Raw genomic sequence first — 23,334 nt, 5'->3', positions numbered from 1 at the left:
AAGTAGGTTGTATCGTTGTTCATTGCGCATTATATGGCCCAGGTATTCTAGTTTGCGACGTTTTATGGTTATGACTAGTTCGCGCTCTTTACCCATTCTATGTAGTACTTCTTCGTTGGTAACTCTGTCTATCCAAGAATTCCTCAACATGCGTCTATAGCACCACATCTCAAATGCTTCAAGTCTCTTCAGTGATGCTTCAGTTAAGGTCCATGACTTCACGCCATATAAAAGAACGGAGAATACGTCGCATTTTAGTAAACGGACTTTTATTTCCAATTTTATATCGTGGCTGTTAAAGATTTTTTTTATTTTGACGAAATCTGATCTTGCCTTCTCGACCCTTATCTTAATTTCCGTCGATTGGTCCCACTGTTCATTTAAGTTTGCACTCAGATAACAAAAGTTGGTGATTTGTGTTATAGGTTGTTGGTTAACTAGTAATTGACCAGGTGGTATCCTATTTTTGCTTATAACCATGTATTTGGTTTTTTTGATGTTAAAATCAAGCCCAAACTTGCTACTTACTTCTGCCACCCTGGAGACAAGTGTCTGCAGACCTTTAAGACTGTCTGCAAAAATGACAGTATCATCAGCGTATATTATGTTGTTCAATCGTTCTCCGTTTATAAGTATTCCCTCGTCTATGTCCGTTAGCGCTAGGTTCATAATGTGCTCTGAATATGTATTGAACAATAATGGGGATAATATACATCCCTGTCGCACACCTCTTTTTATCTTTATGTCGTCTGTTAATTGATCCCTAACTCTAACAGCTCCAGTTTGTTCGTAATAGATATTGTTTATTATACGGCGATCTCTGCTGTCTAGACCAATTGAATTTAATATTTTCATCAGTTCGTTATGTTTTATTCTATCGAACGCTTTCTGGTAATCAACAAAACAGACATATATATCACAATTCACGTCTCTACATCTTTGAAAGAGAACTTGTATTGCGAAAAGTGCCTCTCGAGTACCCAATGCACCCCTGAAGCCAAATTGTGTGTTTGTCATGTGTTCTTCACACTTTTTATATATATTCTTTTATGTATAATTTTTAAAAAAGTTTTCAGAAGATGGCTCATAAGGCTTATTATTCGATAATCTTCACATTTTTTGGCATTGGGTTTTTTAGGGATTGTTATAAAAGTTGATCTTAGCCACTGTTGGGGTATTTTTCCACTTTGGTATATATTGTTGAAGATCAAGGTGTGTCTTTTTACTTCGTCTTTATCCATAATTTTCAAAAATTCTGAGCAGAACTCGTCTGGTACTGCGGCTTTTCCCTCCTTAATGTTGTTTATAGCAGCTTCTACTTCCGCTTTGAGAATAGGTGGTCCGGTATCGCCATTTTTATTTTGAGTGATGGTGACATTTCTATCGTCTTCAAATGTTGTTGTCACATAGTTCATCCATGTTGTTTTTGTTTCTTCAATATCAACTATTGGATTTCCTTGAGCGTCTGTTAAGTGTCCCGGCCTTTTTGATTTATAGATGCCTGCTGCTTCTTTGATCTTTTTGTGGAGGTTGAAACGAATCGTGTTTACGTTCCAATATCTCGATTTATTCACACTGTTCTTCCAGATTTCTATTTTTAGCTTCTCTGACAGCTTTTATTTATCTCTTTGTCTAGAAATTGATATGCAACGTAGTCTTTCCGCTTAAATTCTCTTCTTCTGTCCATCATCTGTAATATACCGTCAGTCATCCATGGTTTTTTCTTTTCTGTCTTTTTCGGTCGCAGGTATTGGTCTAATATTTCCTTCCCAATGTTTTCTAAGTGGTTTATTTCTATGTCAACATCATTAACTACTTCTGACTTAGATATGTTGTTCTTCAGATATTTCCGTACTTCTTGCTTTATGTCATCATGTCTTAGTTGTTTGAGATCGTATCTTTAGGATTAGGTTTGTGGATTTTTTTTAAATCTCAGACGAAACTTAGCGGACAGAAAAAAAAAGTGGGTTATGGTTGACTTAATATCTGCACCAGGGTAGGTTTTCACTGATGTTATTGAGTTTTTGAATCTTTTACTTGTCAAAAATATTCACAAAATATTTAAAAAAAATATTTATTATACTAATGAACCATTTGGTCTAGCATATCCACACCTTTTAATACGACACCTTTTTTACTATTTTAATAGAGTATGATACCTGGTTTATGGTAACATCATTTTTACAGTCATTATTGTAAAGTATGGTAGACCGGACTAAGACCGGTAGACTAGAACATAGGAAACAAGAGATGCTGTTGGAGTTAATCAGAAGATTGAAGATTTCTCTAAACAGTTCTTGTTTGGTACAAATTCCTGAGAAACAAACTGTCCTCGACGCATCAAGGAATTTGGATATCGGTTAAAATACTTGGGAATTCCAAGGTTGGCCAAATCCAAATTTCTAATTGATTCGATGCAGGGAAATTCCACTTTCGCTACGTAAAACAAAGGATTTGTTTTACATAAAAGCAGGTAGATTTTCTCTCATCGGTCAGTCGAGCTTGCCTCTTCTACTGTAGACCTAGTCGGTGCTATTATTGTTCCTACTAAGTTATTGTTTTATTTCTGATTTTTTTATATACCATTTTATTTTAGCATTATTGTATATTCAGACCTTTTCAGGTTAGAATAATATATTGATCTATATTTGTTTTGATTGTTTATTTTTCTTGTATTTTGTGTCTAAGTTGTTCTTCCGTAAGTTAAGAACACTTAGAAATATTTATCTTGCTTTTTCTATTTTATATTTTGATTTGTACTTTGTCTAAGTAGTTCTTTCCGGAAGTCAAAGAACTCTTAGAAATATTTCTCTGAATATTTGACTTGTTATTTTAATTGTGCGTTTAAGTCGTTCTTTTCCGGTAAGTCAAAAGAACACTTAGAAATATTTTCATAATCATTGTTGCATTATTATTTCCGATATTTTATCTAAGATATTTTCTTCCTTAAGTTAAGAAAATACTTAATACATTTGTCTCTTTCATTTTCACACTTCAACACTTAGGAATATTTCTGCACTTTTCTATTCTTTTATCTTGTGTATTTTACTTTTCATTCTAAGTTGTTTCTTCCGTAAGTCAAGAAACACTTAGAAACATTTTCTTTGCATTGTACTTTTATACCATTTTATTTTTCTTGTTTACTAAGTTATTCCTTCCGTAAGTCAAGGAATACTTAGACTATTTTACCTGTTCTGTTTTCTATTTTTGATCTGTTATTTTGTAACTGCTCCTTGGAACTGTTACCTATAACAGATACTTGTCACGGTAACCGTTATTTTATACCAGTAGAAGTATTAAACCATTTTATCAGTGACAAGCAAAGATGGTCAACACCCGGTCTAATCCCGAGGACAGGAAGAAGTCCGCAGAGCCGGCGATGGGTCCTACAGGCCCAAATGCCCCCTCTCGGCAACAAAACATCTTATTTGTTTTGAATGTGCCTACCAGCGTTGGTGAGTTTACCAGTAATTTAAGTGCAAAAGCAAGATCAATGAAATAGTTATCGAAAGTCATACCTGTTGGAATTAAACATTACATGTTATAGTTCAATTTATTATGCTCCTGATCCTTTCTCATTTCTCCAACATTAATTTACATTTAATTTTTAGTTTTCATTTAATTTGTAATTGTAATAAGATATTGATATATAGAACAAAATAGAGTTTTATTTCTTATTGATTGAATTTCTGATATTTTAAACCACTATTACTCACAGTACGTTCTAAAATTATTTTAACAAATGATATGTATTATTATGATTTGCAAATTTGATCCTTTTATATGTTTAATTGATTTAATGTGCCTTAGGCTTAATTTTGCAAAAACAAATAAATTAATTTTAATTAAAATTTGATCTGAGGATTCCCTTTATCGTTAATTATAATAAGTAGTTTATTAATAAGTAATTTAAAACTTTAAGTATTCTTTAAGCAATTGCCGTTAAGGAAAGGATGGACAACAGAAAAATAAATTAAACCAAATAATTTTGTGATACTAAACTATTAAATAATTTATTAAAAAAGAATCAAAAAAAATATTAAAGTCAGACAATTTTCTTTCAAAAAATATTACTTCTTTTAATTTTTTTATATCTGAATTAAAAAATTATATTTATTGTAAAATAAAATCACTGCATAAAATATTTAAAAGAAAACCAAATTAATTATGATCTAGTTATGATCGTGGTTGAAAGTATTTGTTGATTATATTTCAAACTAACCTTTTATTTTTAAGAATTCTCTACTGGCTACTTTTCTTCTGACGACTGTGGTCTGCCCACCTTTTGCTCGTATTCTCAGTTGCTCTACACACGCCTGCTATCTCCTCTGCTTGTCAACGTCTCTCACACACACTATCACTGCAACAATCTCTCCAAAAGCACCTGGACCAAACTCCTATCTCACAGGACCCCAATTTCTTTCTAGTCAAAACTATTTTCACTTAATCGAATTTTCACAAATGTACATATTCAATGACAATATTTTGACATTGGATTGGTACCAAAAGCCGACAGCATCAGGCTGATATATAAATTACTATTTAAATCATACCACCCGTCAAAAATATAATAGCGTACTAGGTATGAAAAACATAATAATGTCCATTGTTGATGACAACTTTTTACAAAAAAATCTGAACATAATATACAAAATTTTTCGTAACAACGGCTATCCCAAACAAATTAAAAAAAAAACTGATTTACAGCAGTAATTTCTATGATGGTCCCGTCCATGATTCTAACAACAAATCAATCAAATATAAAAAATTCCTATTATTCATGGTCTAACTCATTTTGTCATATCCATATTTAAAAATGTTCCTAATATTATTATAGCTAAATATAATACCATGAACAGCAAACAACTATTTTCAAAAATCAAAGATCCAGTACCAAGCTTATATAAAAGTAATGTTGTTAATGAAATACCGTGTCTAGGATGTCAAAATAGCTACATTGGCCAAACACCACAATGGCTAAAACAACGCATCACACAACATAAATTTGATTGCCGCTTGGGAAAAAATACTTGTGCAGTAGTTAAGCACGATGAAAACACTTGTCATATGCTTGACTGTAACAAAGCTCACATTTTGGTACAGACTGATAACTACAAAAGTAGATTATTTCTTGAGATGTATCACATTAACAAAAATAAAAAACTTTAAATTATAAAACGGACACTGAGCAGTTAAGCAACATATATTGTAATATATTGAACAAAATTTATAAATATTCAAAATAGCTATCATTCACCTAATAACAACTTACCTTAATAAGTCATCAAAGAAATATTGTACTAACTTTTCTTTTTACTTTTGAAGCAATTTTAATTTTTTGTCGTATTGCTGTAACGAACGTGCTTAGGAAAGTTTAGTCTTAACATTCAATATTTTACATACTTCAATATCAGTTTTTATTTGTGAAATCTTTTAATTTCTGTGAGTGCTTTTTTAAATCCATTTGTACATCATTTTTTTTGTAATGTTCAAATTGTTTTACAGTTTACCTGATGAAGCTATCAAATAAATAGCGAAATATTGAGTCTTAGAAAAAACGAAGTTGTTTATTGTACCACTGTACCTGATAATTCCTACATATTTATAAATTATTTTTTGGTCAAAATAATCAATATTTTTTAATATATATATATATATATATATATATATATATATATATATATTGTTATGTTTTTTCTTTCCCAACCAAAGAAAAATAAATAAAACAATCCATCGAAATAAAATTTCAAGATATCAATATAAACAAATTGTATATAGTAATTTAAGATAAGATTTAGTGTAGATAAGAATAGAAATTTGTTTGGCTTTTTCCGTTTCAAACAAAATTATCAAAAATCCTTTGTTTAGAATTAGAAGACATTTTACCTGTAAGTTAATGTTTTCATTGTTTGTATAGTCGAGTATTAAATGACCATATTCTAATCTTTTGAAATATGTATAAATGATGTATTGAAAAAAACCAATTTTAAAGTAAGCTATTTAGTTTTCTCTGAAACCGAAATTAGGCTTTTCCAAAATCATGGTAAACACAATTTGAGCTTTTTGATTGGACGGTCGTTTTTAAATGGGAATTTGGGAGTCGATCATGAGACAGGAGAAGTTAGTCATATTTTGGTCATCGAAAGGAAACAGTCGTTTTTCTCAAGATGGAGTGTGGTTCGTGAGTTTGGATACCGGCGTAACGAAAAGAAGTGAATAGTTTGAAGAAGGAGATAACAAGTAGATTAAAAGAGGTCCTTGTATCTACCGTGGGCATTTTATAAAGTATATGTGAAAGTATTCTTACGGCATCAAGTTGACAAAAGGAGGTCCTGGTGTCATAAATAAGTAGCGGAGTTTGGAGAAGTGAATCAGGTGTTTTTTGTGTAGTCTGCAGGAGGTTTGCAGAGACGTTAAGAAGGAGCCGAGGTGCCAAAGAGGGGAGATCTTTGAGAAGACTGGACTTTTCTGGGTATGTTCCAACATACAACTCAAGAAGAAAATAAACTGTAAGTGTTTGTACAATTGAATTTTATATCTGTGAAGGATCGTTTCGACATCATGGTCATTAGCATTCAAATTTAAGAACTGAGGTTTTGTTAGGCTAATCAAAAGTTTAAAGTTTTGTGGTGTCTTTTTTTAAGTAAAGAAAATTTTAAGTAAAATTGGTTTTTCACGTAATATAAATGTATGTAGCTTTATAATCTTATTATCATAATAATTTGATTTATTTTCTTGTATGCTGATTGATAAGATAACGACAGAATTTAATAATTTTTTATTCGTTCATATAAAATAAAGAAACGTAAATCTTTGTAATATAATATATTTGTATTCTTATCCTTTCTTCTCTATTCCGATAAAAGACAACTAGAAAATCTTTTGAATCCATCGAACACAGGTAATATAAGGATTATTTTACTTTTGATAACAAATAAGTTATAATTCTTTTTTATTGGCTCAATAAACTAAGTTTGAACTCAAAATAAACAATCATAACAATATATATATTAAACCTAGAGCTAAGATTAATACTATTATAAAAATTAATATTAAACTCACCAGTCTTCCGGGTTGAACCGCGTCGATATCCATCGGGCCGAGCTTTCGACATCCTCTCTGATGTCTTCTTCAGGGGTTCCGAGAGTGTCTGGGGGCTCGGGAGACTGAGACCTCGGAAGCCCTGAAGAAGACATCAGAGAGGATGTCGAAAGCTCGGCCCGATGGATATCGACGCGGTTCAACCCGAAAGACTGGTCAGTTTAATATTAATTTTTATAATAGTATTAATCTTAGCTCTAGGTTTAATATATATATATATATATATATATATATATATATATATATATATATATATATATATATATATATATATATATATATATATTGTCGACGACAACCCATTTTGTATTTGAACGGTCCGCCACTGCAGCCCAGCCAGCCAGCTAGTCGGTACAGACGACAGATGACAGAATTCATTCCATCACCAGCCGTTGAGAAGCATAGAACTATTTGTTATTGTTTTCATATTTTTGTGCAAATTCATAAATAAATGCAGTATTTTAGACTATTAATTAATTTCAATGAATACAGTCCACTACAACAATAAACATTGGTCCATTCGACCCGATATTTGTGATAAAATCAGTGCTAAAAGTGATTCACAGTTAACGGTCAAGTGAAAGAACACGTGGGATTGCCGAACAATATACAGCCAAAAATACCGGTGAGTTCCCATCTGATTCCTATACCTATTTATACTGTTTTTGTTTGTGTAAGTTGCATAAAACTATTTACAATCTATATATCTATTTAAATTCAATTCGAATCTATTTGATTAATAAACAATGTCGGACGAACACTTAAAAAGATTAATTAGAAAACGTGCTGGTCATAAAGCTTCATTTACAATTTTCTCCAAATTTCTAGAGTCTATTAAATGCAAATTAGAATTACATGATGTTGAAAAAATCGAACTAAGCGACAGAATAAATAAACTAGAAAATACATTTTTAGAAATTAAAATTATCCAATCAGAAATAGAAGAATTGGCAGACGATCCCGAACCACACTTTGTGATAAGGGAAGAACTTGAAAACAATTTTTATTCACTATCGGCTAATGCCAAAGCATTGTTAAATAAATTCATTTCAGATATTGATGATAAAAAGTCGGTGACAAGCGAGCATACAAACAATAACACTTCTATTTCTGACGGGGCTTATCGTTTACAAGGTGTAAAACTGCCAACAATACAAATTCCAAAGTTCGACGGCACATACGAATTTTGGCTAGAATTTCGAGACACTTTTGAGTCACTCATTCATACAAATGATAGTATTACAAATATTCAGAAGTATCATTATCTTCGGGCATCATTACAAGGAAATGCCGCCGCAGTCATAAAACCTATCGAATTTTCCGCAAACGGGTACAATTTGGCATGGGACTCTGTATGTGATCGATACAATAATAAAAAACTCTTAATACACAATCATATTAAAGCTTTATTTTCATTGGAATCTATTCACAAAGAATCTTTTGTAAAATTTCGTAAATTAGTAGATGATTTTTCAAAACATTTAAAGTCACTTCAACAATTAAATCAGCCGTGTGAACAATGGGATGCCTTACTTATATTCATTATAACATCAAAACTAGACGAAACTACTATTAGGGAATGGGAAAAGCATATTGCTACTCAAACGGAACTACCAACTTTATCCGATCTAAAAGGATTTTTAAAATCAAGAGCAGATTTTCTAGAGGCAATTGAAATGAACATTGAAACAAAAAATAAAAGCAAGGAGAACAGGACGACTAGGGGATTCTTAGCAACAAAAACAAACTATACATGCGTCTCTTGTCAAGGCGACCATAGCATTTACACTTGCGAAACATTTTTAAATTATCCAATAAACGAAAGGTGGAATTTTATTAGATCAAAATCATTGTGTACAAACTGCTTGCGATCGGGTCACTCCAATAAACAGTGCAAACTCGGGCCATGTCGCAAGTGCAAAGCACGTCACAACTCACTTTTACACAATAATACAAATGATAGGAGCATCATTATAAGCCAAAATAATTCGGGCACGTTCAATAGAAATTCGAATATATCCAATAGCAATATTAATACAAATCCATCACAAAGTACAAGTGAGCCAATAAATCCAGGAACAAGTAACAATACATTTTGTGGTAACAGCATGCTTTCTTGTTCTGATACAGGCTATGTTTTTCTCTCAACAGCAATCTTAAGTGTTAAAGATATGAATGGTAAAATGCAAAGGGCTCGTGCACTATTGGATTGCGGGTCTCAATCTTCATTTATCACAACAAACATGTGTAACAAACTAGGAATCAAACCACAAGATGTCAGCTTAAATCTTTTGGGCATAGGCAACAAACTATCAACTATTACAGGTCAATGTCAGTTAGAGATTTGCACATCTAATAATAAATTTGTAAAAATAATCAACTGTTTTGTATTGCCAAAAATAACAAATATTCTTCCTCATACAAACATTGATGTAAGCGCTATAAACATTCCTAACACAATTCGGTTAGCAGATCCTAATTTTGGCAATGCTGGATCTATTGACATTCTTATCGGCGCAGATATTTTTTGGCATTTGATTTGTAAAGGTCGCATATCTTTAGATCAAGGTCCTATTTTAACAGAAACAATATTTGGGTGGATAATTTCTGGCCCGCTGGGATCGGTTCCCCACAATACAATATCTTGCAATCTTAGCACAAATCTGGAACTAACTAAACTTCTTCAGCAATTTTGGGAAGTAGAGGAATTGCCAAATATTCCTCATCTATCTGAAGAAGAGCAATTGTGCGAGGACAATTTTCAAAAAACTACTACACGTGATCCAAATGGTAGATTCATAGTTATGATGCCATTAAAACAATATCCGCATGTGTTGGGTGATTCAAGGATACAAGCTGAAAGAAGATTTCATCATCTAGAAAAAAGATTAGCACAAAACAATCCTCTTCGCGAACAATATATACAATTCATGCGCGAATATCAGGAGCTAAACCACATGTCGTTAGCAGATATCTCTGAAAACTCTACTGTCGACTACTACATGCCACATCATGGTGTCCTAAAGGAGGACAGTCTTACAACAAAACTTCGTGTCGTGTTTGACGCATCTTCACCAACAAGCAACGGGTTATCATTAAACAATATTCAATGCGTCGGACCCAGTATACAACAAGATCTATTCTCAATTCTCATCCGATTCAGAAAACACAAATTCATCATAAGCTCAGACGTAACCAAAATGTACAGGCAGGTGTTAATTCATCCCAGCCAACGCAGTCTTCAAAAAATAGTCTGGAGGGAAAGTCCTTCAGATCCATTACAACATTTTGCTTTAAATACGGTTACTTATGGCCAAGCATCAGCTAGTTTTCTTGCTATCCGATGCCTTTTCGAGTTAGCTAACGAATGCCAATTGTCGCAACCAGAAATCGCGAAGATATTACGTCAGGATTTCTACGTAGATGACTTGTTAACCGGTGCGGATACTATTACTGAAGCTTCGAACATTTGCCGTGAAGTCTCACGTATTTTACTTACAGGTTGCTTCCCACTCAGAAAATGGATTTCAAATGACCCAAGAGTTTTAGAAAGGGTAAATAATCAAGATGATTCCTTTGGAATTCTAAACCTCTCTAAAGATGGAGTCACAAAAACTTTAGGACTTATTTGGTCATCCCAACGTGATTCACTATTATACAATGTACAATATAACAATTACAAGGAAACTTGTACCAAAAGAGATGTTCTTTCTTTAATTGCAAGAATATACGATCCACTAGGCTTAGTAGGTCCTTGTATCATACTTGCGAAGATTCTAATGCAAAGGCTATGGACTGAAAAACTGAATTGGGATGAAAAATTAAGCGGTTCATCACTAAATACTTGGAATAGATTGAAAAATGATCTTGCCAATCTGAAACAATTAAGTATACCACGTCATGCAGTGTGCAATAATGCTAAAGATATAGAAATACACGGTTTTTCGGACGCATCACAACAAGCCTACGGTGCTTGTATCTATTTAAGAAGTACTGATGACAAGGGAAATATCTCGGTTAAAATTCTATGTGCTAAATCAAAGGTTGCCCCTATCAAAACTCTAAGCATTCCACGCCTAGAGCTTTGCGCAGCTGTATTACTTTCACGTCTTTTAACTAAGGTAATTGAATCCATTAATATAGACCTCAATAAATGTTATTTATGGTCAGATTCCACAATAACCCTTGCTTGGATCAATACTTCTCCTAACAATCTTCAAACCTTCGTAGCTAACAGAGTCTCCGAAATTCAGGTCTTAACAAAGTCCTATACATGGAAGTATGTACCCACACAAGATAATCCTGCAGACCATCTATCAAGGGGATTATCTCCTTCTCAAATACTAAATTCTTCACTATGGTGGGACGGTCCGTCATGGTTGTCTTTAAGGGAAGAATTTTGGCCCCTTTTAAATCCAAAGGTAGACATTCTACCCGAAATAAAATCTCAAACTATTCTCAATTTTGTTTCCTATTCCCAGCAAGAACAATGGTTTCCATTCAAGGCCTTTTCACAATATTCGCGTTTACTGCGCGCATTTGCATACATCCTTAGATTTAAAAATAATTTATTAACACCCAAAATTCTTAGAGAGTGTGGCTCTCTAACATTAACCAATATTAATGACGCTCGTCGTCATTTATTGAAGATCATACAACTACACTCTTTTCGCGAAGAGTATGATCAGCTGTCAAAACAAAAAAGCGTTAGTTCCAACAGCAAGCTCTTCTCTTTAAACCCATTTATTGACCAGGATGGTTTAATACGTGTTGGTGGTCGCTTGGCTAACTCGGATTTTCTATATGACAAAAAACATCCCATTGTCTTGGATTCAAAACATCATTTCACGATATTATTTTTCCGTCATGAACACCTGCGTCTATATCATGCAGGCCCTCAGCTGCTTCTATCTACTATTCGGGAGACATATTGGCCTATATCAGGCAGAAACCTATCTAGGTTGACTGTTAAACAATGTACTACTTGTTTACGATTTAATCCTAAACCTATACAACCAATCATGGGTGATTTACCACGTGACCGATTACTATACACATTTCCCTTTGCCATCACTGGTATTGACTACGCCGGTCCGTTTTTGTATAAAAATAACGGCAGAGGTGCCAAATTAAATAAATGCTATATTTCATTATTCATATGTTTTGCTACAAAGGCGATTCATCTTGAGCTCGTAACCGATTTGAGCACTCAAACATTCATGCTTGCCTTGCGCCGCTTTATCGCTCGTAGAGGAAAGCCAGCCAAATTGTACTCAGATAATGGTAGAAACTTCGTAGGTGCCATGTCTGAACTTAAAAGATTTTTAAAAATTAACAATGCACACATACAAGATTCATGTACACATGAGGGTATTGAATGGCATTTAATTCCGCCATATTCTCCACATTTCGTGGGACTCTGGGAATCCGGAGTAAAATCTTGTAAATTTCACTTAAAACGTTCACTTAAAAATACAAATCTTACATTTGAGGAGTTTGCAACAATACTATCACAAATAGAAGCAGTACTCAACTCCAGACCTTTGTGTCCTATTAGTCCTGATCCTAATGATTTAACACCACTCTGTCCCGCTCATTTCCTCATCGGTAGAATGCCAACGCTAGCTCCAGAACCAGATCTACTCCAAGAGATTCCACAACGACTCAATAGATTTCAACGCATCCAACAAATTTTCCAAAGTTTCTGGAAGAGATGGTCTTCCGAATACGTCGTCGAGCTACAGAGACGTTCTAAGTGGCAAATATCCAAGGGAGAATTAGTAGAAGGAACTTTAGTCCTTATCAAAGATGACTGTCTGCCACCAGCAAAGTGGAAACTAGGCAGAATAACTCACATACATGACGGATCGCAGAATACCGCTAGAGTTGCAAAAATAAAGACTCAAGAAGGTATCATCACGTGGTCATTCTCCAAAATATGTCCTCTCCTTCCATTAAATTGAAAGATTCAGGATCTTTCAAGGCCGGGAGTATGTCGACGACAACCCATTTTGTATTTGAACGGTCCGCCACTGCAGCCCAGCCAGCCAGCTAGTCGGTACAGACGACAGATGACAGAATTCATTCCATCACCAGCCGTTGAGAAGCATAGAACTATTTGTTATTGTTTTCATATTTTTGTGCAAATTCATAAATAAATGCAGTATTTTAGACTATTAATTAATTTCAATGAATACAGTCCACTACAACAATAAACATATATATATGCTAGATAAATTGAATTTGGGTATAATTTAAATGAAATTATGTGACAAAATTGTAATATTCTGCAGTTGTGCATTTTTTATCAAAAAGTAAAATTATGAACGTTCTGTTTTTCAGTTCACGAAAACTTTTACAAGCTGTTCGGTAGCGGGCAGCCAAAGTTTTAATGAACTGGATCGCACAACGCGCGAATTTTATTTTACGCTGCTTATAAGCACTTTGTTACACCGACTCAGTTTTGCTGAACTTTTCCATCTTGTCACCTATAAAGTAATTAACGGTTTCATAGCATACTTCTAAATAATACTTTTTTCTTTATTTTTGTCTACGCTGAATTTTGAAAAATAACATTTTTTCGGTGTTTATAAATGGCAAGAATATTTACTGAAATAATTTTTGATCTCTAACGTTTTTATCTGTAAAAGAATCTTACATATTCTTTTTGAATCTGAATGCAAAAACACCTGATTAATTATTTTAATCATAAAAAATACGAAAATAAAAAAAATTGCTTTATTCTGACGGAATATTTCAATGTCAATTATTATCATCCTAGGGTCCCTAGAAGGCATACAACAGTTATAAATGTATAATGGAGATATTCGTAAAAGTTTGTTACAGGTTGAGAAAAACAATACGAGGTCACGTATATGTCATCTCCCACACTGCCTTTGATAATAATTGCGGCAGCTGCAAACTTACCAAATAACCTGGTTTTACCAAAAATAACACAACAAAAATTATCCACAAAATCTAAAGAAAATAATTTACGTAAACACATACGTAAAGAAAGCTACAGCTACATGAGGAAAAGAATGTCAAACGTTCAAAACGTTAAAAAAATTAAAATGCTAATGAAAGTAGATAATAAAGGTAAAATGTAATCGCATGTCTCGCCACAAGCAAAAAAAAAAACAAAGACCGGTATATCGGTAGAAGACAACCGTAGATACATATTTCTGACTATTTGGCCATCTTGACTGCGCTGTAGCCAAGTTAAAGTCAAAATAGAGCATGTTAATTTGGAAAAGGATCACTATATGAGCAATGCGACTAGTTTGTGGCAATAAAGTTAGAAGATTCTGAGGACTCAGAGCAACAATTAATACCGTATCTGCAGCTTTCTCCATGGCTGTGTTAGTTGTTGCTCTGAGTAATCAGAGACTTTTAACTTAATTGCCACAAAATAGTCGCATTGTTCCTGTAGAGATCCATTTCCAGGTTAACATGCTCCAAAACCTTAAATACACGCCTTCAAAAATTGCTCAGTAAGTAGACACGTTTATTTGAACTTTTTAGTAGTAAGTAAGATTTGCTTTCTGATACGTTGCGAATTTTTACGTTACTTTACATTTTTTGAATGTGTACTATCCTTAAAGCAACGTGGTTTAAGAGTAGTTCCATTATATTTTCTCAACACTTTTTCAACTATATTTTTCTTTTGCAGTTAGAAATGGTACGAATCTATGTGAGGAAGACTGACTAATAAACCTGGTCTCTTGTTGCCTTGAAGAATGTTATCCACGCAGCCAAAGCTAAAAGATGGGTTATTTAAATGCTATTAAAGTTTTTGGTGGTATTCAAAAAGTAACATTAATTCGCAGACGTAAATTAAAAATGCAAAGACTTTCTCCTGACGAAAAGTGTTTAGGTTTCTACAAAATCTTAGTTTTTCAGTTAGCCGTAAAAAATAGACTAGACTATCCGTACAACAAAAGACATAAACTTACGGGTTTCGATAACGGCACCCAATGTTTTATTACGTAAAACCGAATCAACATCTGCTGCAAGGACTAAAGCTTTTAATCATTACAATCAGAAACAAATTTTTAATTTGTGTAAAGCTAATTTGACTTTTAAAGAAATCAATCCAACTTCTGTGTTTAACCGTGATAAAATAGGTCTAGATACCTTCCCCAAATGTAAAAGTAAAATCTGGAAAGTTAGGGCGGAAACAAGTTGTACGGCTGACCTACACTGATAGAAGTTGTAACGAGTTGGTATAAAGATTAACCTACCATATTGTGTATCCCTTGTAAAAATATATAATTGCTTATAGGGGGTCGAAAGTGCGGACTGAGCAATTACTGGGCTGGAGAAAGGGTCAGCAAACAAGCCGAAACGTTTGCGAACGGCCACTCTTGGTTTGGTTGGGGAACTGGGGTCGTAAGTAAGTGAATAAAGAAGGGACTGGAAGGGGTAACTACAAAAAATAAATCATAAAAAATACTTACAGAAATTTTATTGGGCAACAAACTCAAGAAGAATCCTAAACTATTTAAATTGGACGCCGTTTAAAAGAATCCTCTTGCTGGATAGAAAGAAAGGCTTTTCTTTCCTAAAATTTTTTAAAAGGTGAAGGTTTTCTTTACCAAGTAAAGACGATTCGATCTTAATAATTTTGGTTGAACACAGCAGTCATACAAATAACATATAAGTAGTTTATTTGGCTAGGGAGAAACATGTTCAAATCATATATTTGCTTCCAGATTCCACCCATCAAATGCAGCAAATTGATGTGGGTTTCATGGCGCCTTTGGCACGATGTTATGATTTAGCATTAGAAAAGTTTCTTAATAACAACCCAGGCAGAGTGATGACGACTTTCCAAATTTCAAAAATTTTTGGTGAGGCTTTCTTACAAGCTACAGCCCCTTTGGCTGATATTAACGTCTTTAAAAAATGTGGTATAGTTTCTTACGATTCTAATATATTTAAAGACCTAGATTTTGCATGATCTGCTACGACTAAAAGAGATTTGGTGAATAATAGCCTACCGCTGTTAAGTCAAGATGAGGCAATTGCTTTAAATTTAACTGCAGGGCCTCAGACAAGTCAAGATGAGGCAATTGCTTCCAAAAAGTCAACATCAACTGCAAAGCTTTATACCCGCAACGCTTTTTACATGACACTTTTTCCTGGAGACAATATAGCAATAACTTTATTTCTAGCAAACAGGCCTAAGGACATTTTTTGTCCTCTGTCAAAGTGAATTAACTTAATGAAACCAAACAGGAAATCTAAAAAAGGTAAAACAGCTCTATTGACATCTAGCCCGTGTTAGATAGAATTAAAACTTGAAATAAATACGAAGAAGGCAGAAAAACAAAGGAAAAAGCTAAGAAAAAAATAAATTGTGACAAACACAAACTAAACAAAAAATAAAAGTTTATCTTTCCAAAGATGGTAAGAGAAAGAAAAAAAGCTCGGTTTGTCTGAAGTGGGCTCATGAAGTTTGTGCGGGAATATATCCAAAAGATGAAAAATTACATTGTGATTTTTTTATTTCTAAATAAGTTTAACGCTATTTTTACTAATGTTCTCTTATTGGGCTTTATTATTTTTATTATATTATTGGGCTTTATACTATTATTTTTTTAATAACAAATTAGTTTTTTGTTGATTTGATTTGCAAAACATAGCAATTAAGTAATGAAATAGTAAGATTTTCCTCAGTAGTTTGCATTGCCTCATCCTGTGGGACAATGTGAACATTTGACATATAGTCAGTTGTCAGAACTATGCATATAAACGACCGTTACATGTTTAATAGACGTTTCGAATTAATTAATATTTCTGGTTTAACCATATGTGCATATCTATCGTCCCTATATATATATATATATATATATATATATATATATATATATATATATATATATATATATTATATATAAATATATTTATTTATAAGTTTACACTACGAAAATATCTTATCAACTATCATCATCATTCAATCTTCGCCTATCCACTGCTGGACATAGATCTCCCTCAAAATTTTCCATCTATTTCGATATTGTGCCTCTTGCATCCAATTCCTATGACAACGTTTTAGATCGTCAGTTCAACGTGTTGGTGGACGACCTCTGCTTCAGGCAGTAGGCATCATCTCTTGCTCTCCATTCCAGTATCCGCTTTGTCCATCTATTATCTGTCATTCGAGCCACGTGACCTGCCCAGTTCAATTTCAGTGTTGCTACTCTCTCTACTGCATCAGCCACTCCTGTTCTTTGTCGTAGCTGGCGATTTGAGATCTTGTCTCGTAGTGAAACGCCCAACATAGCACACTCCATCGCCCTTTGACACACACGGATCTTTTGAACTGTTCTCCTTGTCATGGTCAACGTTTCCGCACCGTAAGTTAACACTGGCAAAACACACTGATTAAACATTTTTCTTTTAAGGCATATTGGTATATCAGACGATTTGAAAATATGGTTCAGCTTGCCGAAGGCTGCCCAAGTCAGTCTTATACGACGGAGAAGCTCAACGGTTTGGTTATCTTTTCCTATGCGAATCTCATGACCTAGGTATTTATAGGCCATTACCTGGTCTATGGATCTTGTTCCTACGCATATATCTTCGCTGACTACAAGATTTGTCATCATCTGGGTTTTAGATATATTTATTTTCAATCCCACTCTAACACTGGCTGTTGCGTTTTGGTATATGTGTTTAATTATATTTATATACCAATAGTCAATTCGGCATTCTGTCAAGGCTTCCAACATTTTTTGTTGATTTACGGTGTCGAATGCCTTTTCATAGTCGACAAATATTAAAGCTAGTGGTTTATTATATTCAGTGCATTTTTCTATACGATTTTTTATTACCAGTATGTGATCGTTTGTTCCATAGCCTTTTCTAAAACCCTCCTGTTCTATGGGCTGATAAAATTCCAATTTATTTTCTAGTCGTTTCGTAATTATTTTTGTAAATATTTTATAAATATGTGAAAATAGACTTATGCGCCTGTAATTCCTGAGGTCGGTAGCATCCCCTTTTTTATGAAGTATGATAATTTCTGCGTTATACCACTGGGTTGGTGTTGTTGCTTCCTGCAAACATCTAGTGAATAGTTTGGCAAGGACCTGCCATAATCTTTTTCCAGCCACTTTCAAGGCATCTGCCACTATTTCATCTCCTCTGGGGGACTTATTGTTTTTCATTTCTTGCACTGACCTTCGAACTTCATTGGGTGTTACGTCCGGTAAAATTTCAGATCCCTGATTAATTATCTTTGGTAATGATCCACTCCGGTAACATTGCTGTTCTTTGTATAGTTGTCTATAAAAAATCTCTATCGTGTTCATAATTTGAACTCTATCCTCAATGATTTGCCCCTGTTCATTTCTTAATTTGTGGATGTTTTTTCTTCCAATGGACATGCTCTGTCTGAGTACTTCAAGCTTTTGTTTTCTTCTATTACTCTAGTTATTTCCATCGTATTGTATCATCTCAGATCTTTTCTAACTTTTTAATTTTCTTATTCAAAATTCTTAGTTCATTTTGGTTATGATCCTGATTTTCCCTAAGTTTTCTTCTTTCCTCTAGAAGATGTTTTGTGTTGTGACTTAATTTTTTGTTATTGTTTTCAGGACGAGGACAGTATCTCTTTTTAGCTTCTTTCAATATTTGAGTAATATTATTGTTTATTTCATTGATGCTGATATTCTCTAAGTCGTGTGTATCCAAACTAGTCTTAATATTTTCTTCGTAAAGTGTTATATCTTCTGGGAACAGCCACCTATATATATATAAGGTACACTAGAATATTCTGAAGTAGTCCACCTCTATCCTTCGCGTCAAAAGGGCATCGAGAATGCCAACATTCGAACATTCCAGATCCATACGTCTAAGAACTGTAACACGCAACACGCATCGGAGATGGGCTATTTCGTTACACTGCTCCCTCTTAGATCTAAACATCCCGATCAGCAACTTTACATAAAGGCCCAGTATGGCGGAATCTACAGGATTCTTGAGCTCTGCATGAACCCCTCAGAAAAAAATAACAGTCTACTGTCTTTGAAGGACACGTACTGTTCGGATTATTGCAACACACAATAATTCGTACATCGGTTTCTCGGAAGATCACTTCAAGCATGCTTCTGATAATCTTCTAATCTAGATTTTCTAGCGCATGGCCTATCTTGAGTAAGGCCAAACTCTTAATGTCATAATTGCACACGATTTTCTTTAAATTAGTTAGAGCAAGCCATATATCCTCGTAGCTTGCCCTGTCTGTATAAGACTTCCTGGTTACCATTTACAGCAAAGATCGAGGACCATCTTCTAATCACAGTACTCTTCCAACTTTAAGCTGCTGATTTTTTAACTCGCCCAAACGACTGAACTTCTTATAAAATACGGACAAGATTTCTTTAGTCATCTCAAGACCTTGGGCAGCACAGTGGGCTAGAGAGACGTGCTGCGGAACACTTAAAAGATCCTGCTGAACTTCTGTGGTCACGCCGAATCTAGCACTCTTTCTCTTTGCGTAATGTGACATAAATTCATTAAAGCTTGGTCGCCGGCCATCTTTGATCTTATGTTGACGGCTTCGTGCTTCTTCTATTTCATTTGAGCCAGCATAAAGTTCAAGATGATTTATGTGAACTACTTTTGGTTTGCCTTTCGGTAACTTCTTAATTCAGTATATTACGTCACTTATTCTCTTTTTAATCTCATACGGACCCTCTCATTGTCTTTGCAGTTTAGGAGACAAGCCCCGATGACGTTGTGGATTATAAAACCAAACAAGATCACTTACTTCATAGCTTTCATTCTTGCATAGAGAGTCATATTGATCCTTCATTCTGTTACAGGCTAACTGGATGTGTTGTCGGGCAAGTTCATGAATGTTGTTCATTCTTAAGTTCAGACGGTCGACATAATCTTCGCTTGCAACATGTTCTTCGGAAAGTCTGCAGCCAAACTCTGGGTCGCAGGTAGTTTATAGTGGTAGGCTATTAGGGATAAATGAATGTGCTAGTCCCAATGTCTTTGATGTTCTGATACAACTTTGTACAGGTATTTACCCATCGTTCGGTTCATCCTCTTGAGCATTCCATCTGATTGAGGCTGCAGTTGTGTCGTTCTGATTTTGTTAACACCAATCAATTTACAAGCGTTTTGGAAAAGGGTTGATTCGAACTTTCGCCCTTGGTCGGAACACTCCAAGGGAATCTCCAAGGTAACATCAAATCGGCTAAAGAATTCTTTAACAAGTAGCTCTGCAATGGAAGAACCTTCTTCATTTGGTATCGCATAGGCCTCAGTCCATTTCGTAAAATTATTCATAGCTACCAGGATATATTTATTTCCATCATTTGATAAATAATTATATTAGTATTTATATTATTGAATAGAAAATTAAATACCCTTTCAAATGAGATATCCCATAACCCCTATTTTTATTTAAAAAAATCGTCGATTACGTCATCACGTCCAGATAGATGACGTCACCAGTATGATATGTATGCCAAAAAATGGTAATTTAAAAATAAAAATTGATGTGTTTCGGGATTTTTCCTTATGGTCACCGATTTACGAAATAATAAATTTATGCTTATTTTATGGACGCAATATATATATATATATATATATATATATATATATATATAAGAATATATATATATATATATATATATATATATATATATATATATATATGTATATATATATATATATATATATATATATATATATATATAAATTATATATATTATAATTATATATATATATATATATTATAATTAAATTTATATATATATATATATATATATATATATATATATATATTTGTTTTTAGTACAATCCTGAGCCTTCGATAGTAAAACTTAAGCACAAACCTGAACCCCGTTTACGATCCTGAACCTGTATATTGGTTCAGGATTGGTTTCCTTATATAACTGACATATGATTTAAAATTTACAAATTAAATCATTTTTTTTTAATTAGTGGTGCCATCAGCGGACAAAACTGCCTAACTTTCAATTCAATATGTCATTCGGAATCCAAGAGAAACCTGTTTGTATTGTGGTTCAGGATTGCATTTTTTAGTTCAGCCATTTGCCACTTTGGCGCTGGAAACAATTTCTTGAATATACATGATTTTTATATACATTATTACAATTAGTACCATCCTGATCCATACTGTGTGGCAACATTGCTTTGTCATTATTTTGTTTAGAGAATTGGGGAATTCTATTTTTAGCCAAGGCCAGAGAGATTTCTTTTCAATAGATGGTATAAGATATTATTATTTAGTTGCAACAGTCGTTTGTTTTGGTTCAGGAAGGTGTGTTTAAAAATAAATAATTATAAAGGACGTTGTAAACTGATGGTTGATATGTATTTAGGGAAAGGTTAATTATACCAAAGGTATTAAACGAAATTGTCATTTTGAGCACTTTGGCTTAAAAATCTAGATGAATTGTGCTTATTTATATAAGTTAATATTAACAGAGGTACAGGGTGTCCAAGTAAAATAGTTATTCTTGATTTTAATTCATATTTACAAAAAGACTGTGTCAAGAGTTTAGTAAAAATTATTATAGGCGATTTTCTTATCGAAAGAAGCTGATTTGCAATTTGGGATGATCATATTATCCGGTTTTTAGGATTTGTTCTAAATAATGTTTAAAAAAAAGTAAGTTTTTATTTTTTTAACCAAAAACGTAATTAATAGAGGGGAATTCTGTGATACATCATTTTAGACGGCTTATGAAATGTTTTTAGTAGTCTGTGATATCTCAAAATATTGAGTTCCTGTTTAAATTCATTTTATATAGGGCATCCCAAGTAAGAGAAATCACGTCATCTTCTTTTTGCTAACTGTTATGCAAGATGTTTTAAAAGTACTTCGATAAACCTCTAGGGGAATTATCTTAGAAAGAAAAGTATATCTAACTAATGGACATTGATGTCTTTCTGTTTATATTTTTAAATTAGTATTTTATCACTGTCAGTATCTCAGACGAATTTGACTAAATTAGCACTATTACATGTTATTTAGGTTAATAAGTTTAAAACCTTTGTCTCTATTAGTTAACAATAGAGCAAAGGGGAACTGTTTATGAGGAGAACTTTTCATCTATCAATCATACCCCTGAGATTTTTCAAAATAGTTTTAAAACATCCTGTGCAAAATGAACCAGAAAAGCAAAGAATGAGAAAGGATTTAAAGATTAAATGTATACTTTTTAGACAAAAACGTAGAAAAAATACACTTTGATTATTGCTCGAAAAATTCGGAGAGTAGCTTATATCCAATTTCTCAGATAGGTACACGTAAATAAAGATTCAAAAGTTTAAAGTTCAAAAGAGAAAAATGGAAAGGGGAAAGACGAAAAAGAGCAACGTTTAACGAAAGTAAATTGGCCAAGTTTAAATAATATTTTATATACTTACTTAATAATAATGGGTCTGAAATGCTTTTTTCTAATCTATTAAGCTCGAAGAATAAAATATATTTTTTAAAATAAATTTCCTGTATTTACAGAAAAATTCTAATCCTTTTGTATCAAAATGTTACACTTCTTCGACATTCAAAACATTAATCATGTGCTAAATTACCAATATTAAAATATCTCGAAAAGGGTTAATATTTGGAAGTTCAAAGAAATATAACTATCTTATTCAAAAATGAATGGGTGTCAAAATAGGTTAGTTGTAAATTATTGAGTGACAAAAAATTTTAAGCTGATTTCTTCTATTTATTATGATGAAAGTGGGGATATCTCGAGAACATACAAATCTAATAAGATAGGGACCCAGATCAAGCAATAAATATGGATTTTTTATCCGACGAATGTGATTCCTATGCGGAAAATAATAATGCTGTGTTTCTACAGAAAAAAAAAAATTAATAACTCGTCTAACACATCCTAAAGCGAATTTATAGAGGATGACGACGATTCCATAAATATCCTAATTATATGCCATCAGAAGACGACCGAGCTAAAAAAATGGGTAGCTATTTTTTTGTTTAATTGTTCTTAAATTTGGTTAAACTTTGACTCTTTCTTGCAGTTCTCAAATTTAAAAATGCCACAAAAAAGAGCCATCCACAAATCTGTAACAGCAAACAGTGTGAGAACGATTCGTTAATACTTGAAGAAGTGATTGATAGAGCGGAGCACGGGAATGTTTTCCATTTTGCTAGACATATTTCTAAATCGCACTTAGAAGAAATTGACGTAGTTAACATATTATGTCATAAGG

The 23,334-nt window shown here is 33.3% G+C and overlaps 1 protein-coding gene across 1 annotated transcript; it reads left to right on the top strand.

Annotated features, from left to right (window-relative positions):
* Positions 1-10,301: 10,301 nt before the first annotated feature.
* Positions 10,302-20,983, top strand: LOC140442443 (uncharacterized). The gene is made up of 2 exons (XM_072533513.1): positions 10,302-10,655; positions 20,921-20,983. Exons 1-2 carry the CDS (start codon positions 10,302-10,304, stop codon positions 20,981-20,983), a joined length of 417 nt encoding a protein of 138 aa, XP_072389614.1.
* Positions 20,984-23,334: the final 2,351 nt, after the last annotated feature.

Source organism: Diabrotica undecimpunctata, chromosome 5 (assembly GCF_040954645.1).
Source record: "Diabrotica undecimpunctata isolate CICGRU chromosome 5, icDiaUnde3, whole genome shotgun sequence".
NCBI classification, from domain to species: domain Eukaryota; kingdom Metazoa; phylum Arthropoda; class Insecta; order Coleoptera; family Chrysomelidae; genus Diabrotica; species Diabrotica undecimpunctata.
The sequence above is the reverse complement of the archived record's forward strand: the minus strand, read 5'-3'. Positions and strand labels throughout refer to the sequence as shown.